This window comes from Callorhinchus milii, unplaced genomic scaffold (genome assembly GCF_018977255.1).
Source record: "Callorhinchus milii isolate IMCB2004 unplaced genomic scaffold, IMCB_Cmil_1.0 Scaffold1474, whole genome shotgun sequence".
NCBI lineage: Eukaryota > Metazoa > Chordata > Chondrichthyes > Chimaeriformes > Callorhinchidae > Callorhinchus > Callorhinchus milii.
In genome coordinates, this window is record NW_024706215.1 from 358 (window position 1) to 4,123 (window position 3,766).

Sequence of the window (3,766 nt, forward strand, 5' to 3'; positions counted from 1 at the left end):
TGCAGATTGGTGAAAAGACATCAAGTACTGGATGAGAGACAACTTTCTACAGCTGAATGTCAGCAAGACCGATGCGCTCCTAATTGGCTCGCACCAGTCATGCACTCACACACACTCACACACACACACAGAGGTAATCGTACACTCTCACGCACACAGACAATCATACACACTCACACACCCAATCATACACACACACACAATCACACACACACACAATCATACACATTCACACACATAATCATACACACACACAATCATATACACACACACACAATCATACACATTCACACACACAATCATACACACACACACACCCAATCATACACACACACACAATCATACACACACAATCATACACATTCACACACATAATCATACACACACACACAACCAGACACACTCACACACACAATCATGCACACACACACAACCATACACACTCACACACACAATCATACACACACAACCATACACACTCACACACACAATCATACACACACTCATAATCATACACACACACACACAGGCAATCATCCACACTGATACAGGGAGACACACACAAATACAGAGCGAGAGATACACCCACCCGCATACACACTCAACAACACAGAGACTGAAATTTCACCTGAATTCTCCAAATAAAAGTCATTCACTTCATGGTGGTTTGATGCTATGCACAAATTGGTTTATTACAAAAAATAATCACTAGACTTTACAATGAATCCTGTGAAGCGCTTTGGGATGTCCTAATGTGAATAGCACTGTACCAAATGTTATTATGGGAAAGATGACTACAAAGAGGGATTTAAACTAATTAACTGGAATGAGGAGTTATCTGACTCAAATCACTGAGCACGTGTAAGAATTTAATAATGGAGTGAGTCGTCCTCTCTGTTTGTCCGGTGGGAAGGCTGAAGTTTTCAGTGTGTGAATTGTCCGGTGAAGCCTCTTTCTAAATGGTTCAGTCACGGCAGCATTGGCTGAAAGTTGAAAGAGCTGAAAGGATGAAAACAAAGAGAAGAGATGAACATTTTGGTGTGAAACATCTACGGTAACTGGGGTGGGCCTGGCACAGTTGGTAGCGCCCAGGCCTCTGCGTCAGTAGGTTGTGGTTGAAGCCCCACATAGAGGGTTTGAACGTTACAGTTTAGGCTGATGTGAAGCGCTTTGAGACGTCTAGAAGACGTGAAAAGTGCTATATCAAATGCAAGGATTGTTTATTGTTGTTTGTTGATGTGTCATTGCAGCACTGGGGCTGAAAATCCCCAGAAAAAACTTCATGGCCGTTTGTGAGATATTGTTCTGTGTAAATTGGCTGCCGTGTTCATTACAACACCTTGCATTTAAATACGGGATAGCATCCCAGAATGCGTACTATACTTTACAGTGATTCCTGTGAAGCACTTTGAGTCGTCTTCCTGATGTGAAAGGAATTGTATCAATATGAGGATTATTATTACCTGTAATCCATTATTTCTAGATATCAATGTCATCCGACGTGTCTTTGGTCGCTGCTTCAATTCCCTGATTCACTGTGTATTCAATCATCTTTTTCTCTTCTGCAGACACAGGAGGGAGCACGGCCTCCAGGTTTTCATTGATTGTCTTGACTCTGCTCTCCAGGTTCCTGCTGTACTCCTCCTTGTTCTTAAGTATCAGCTCCTGAATCCCTTTCGAAGCCTTGTCACAGGAACTATGTAACTTGTCACGTTCCAACCAAAAATGGTTTCCTTTTCTCGTTGGATCTAAAGCGATGAGTTTTCCCAAGCTGCTCACTTCATCCATCAGGAATTCTGTAGATATTTCTACATAGGAGTTGGAAATCATATGGACCATGTTGATGATATTAGTAGCCTGAAAAGCTTGTGTATAGATCATGTCTTTCATGAAAGACGCCATAGAATATGTAGGATGCTTCGAAGCCTCTTCAGTGTAGCAGACAAAATTATCGACAGACTCAAGACAAATTTTAATCAGATTGCATAACATCTGGAAGAAACTAATCATCTTGGCCCACTGCTCTTTAACTTTCCCCAAGGCCTCAAGTCCTTCCATGAGGATCTCAATGGTTTTATCAAAGTCTATTTCCTTCAGTTCACAGCTCCTCATCCCAGCCAAGATTTCTGTCAGTTCCTTGTTGCTTCTCTTCAGGTTTTCGAAGCTCTTGTCATACATTTCCTGTGATTTCTTTAACATCGATGTCGTCTGTTGAACTTTGAACCTGGCATTTTTTACAACTGCAGTACTAGCACTTTCCCGGCCAGTGCTCTCCTCACTGACCGCCTTTGCCATCTGTGGTGGTTTGACATTTATCCCAGAAGAGTTACTCGCTGCGGTGCAGTAGGAGCTGAACTTGCGCGCTTTGTCACAGACTGGATATATCTGCGAGATGATCTTGCTCATCATTTTCTCATCCTCTGGGTTTTTCTTCAGGTTATCAAACTCGCTATAAACCGAAATGGCCTGGTTGATCAGCTTCATGGCCTTCTGTTTAGGCCGACTCTCTTCCTCCTGTTCAAATTCACTTCTCAGTTTGACTAACTGATCCTTCGGCCAGTCTGTATTCAAGTTCCTGGTTTTCTGATCAATCACAAGTTTCATGTTGATTTTCTGATCCTCGGTCACTAAACTTTCAAGCAAGATAATCCAATTCAAGACCTGGTTGCCTTTGCTCAAGATGCTGCCTGACTTTAGTATGTCATTGGGAGAGGGCAGTGTGGAAGTGTGGGTTCCATTACGAGAGGCTCGTTTGAAGCTTTCGACAACGGCTGGTATTACAGAGTTGATGGTGTTGAAAAAATTCGACATTCCTTCAACAACAGTCATTCCTATAACTTCCCAGCCACTGGGCATGGAATTAAGTGCTGATTTGTAATCCTCTTGGCATTGTTCCATCTGCTTCTTCATTAACTTCTCCTGATTCTGTGCCATTTCTTTCATTTCTTTTGCAGACACTTCTTTGAGTTTATATTCTTCCACTTTCAATTTGACCTTTTCCAGGCTCTGCGCATAGGCACCTTTCGAGTTAGTGCAGGCCTCCAACAGCTCACTGATCAGAGCTATCACCGCAGTAAACTTGGTCTCCACAGATGTTGCCAGACTCAGGCAGGACTCTGCCGAAGAGCTAACATTGCTCAGTACTTTAGGGAGGAGTGCATGAATCATATCTTTATTTCCTTGCATTAGGATCTTGACCGAGCTCCTTACATGGCTTGGAAGGGTCAAAGAGTGAAGCCGTATCCTATCCATGTTCTTGTGGGCTTCGTTGAACGCCTCCCACCCTTGGTTGCTGACTTGAACCAGACAAGCACGGAATGACTGGGGGTATCTAATGTACTTGTAGCCATCTTTGGGCATGTTCTGATCGATGGGAAAGTCATCCTTTGCTGAAATGAATATCAATTCACCTAAAATAGCCACAGATATGGGTGCTGGCATCAGGAACTCTTCCCAGTTGCTGTAGGGCTTCATCATTAATGCAGTGTCTTTTCTGACATCCTCAGCCGTGGAGATGTTGCTCATGGTCTTGTTGATCACGGCCACAGTGTCAGTTTCAGTAGTCATGATGTCCACTTGGTCTCTGCAAACCAACGTTTTTTATAAAAATTTCAACAGCAAGTTGTATTTATAGAGGTGCCCTGGGGATAGAGCCTAGACCACACTGTTGTGTGTTCTCCAAGACTCCACCCCACAAGAAGTGCACTATATAAATGCTAGTTGTTGTGTATACAGGACCCCGCTGTGCATGGCTGTCATGGTTGCT

General features: G+C 43.2%; 1 protein-coding gene across 1 annotated transcript; it reads right to left on the bottom strand.

Moving 5' to 3' along the window:
• Window positions 1-750: 750 nt before the first annotated feature.
• Window positions 751-3,474, bottom strand: LOC103188509. Its single transcript, XM_042346722.1, has 2 exons — window positions 1,464-3,474; window positions 751-999 (listed from the first exon to the last, which is right to left on the bottom strand). Exon 1 carries the CDS (start codon window positions 3,472-3,474, stop codon window positions 1,480-1,482), a length of 1,995 nt encoding a protein of 664 aa, XP_042202656.1. The 3' UTR covers window positions 751-999; window positions 1,464-1,479.
• Window positions 3,475-3,766: the final 292 nt, after the last annotated feature.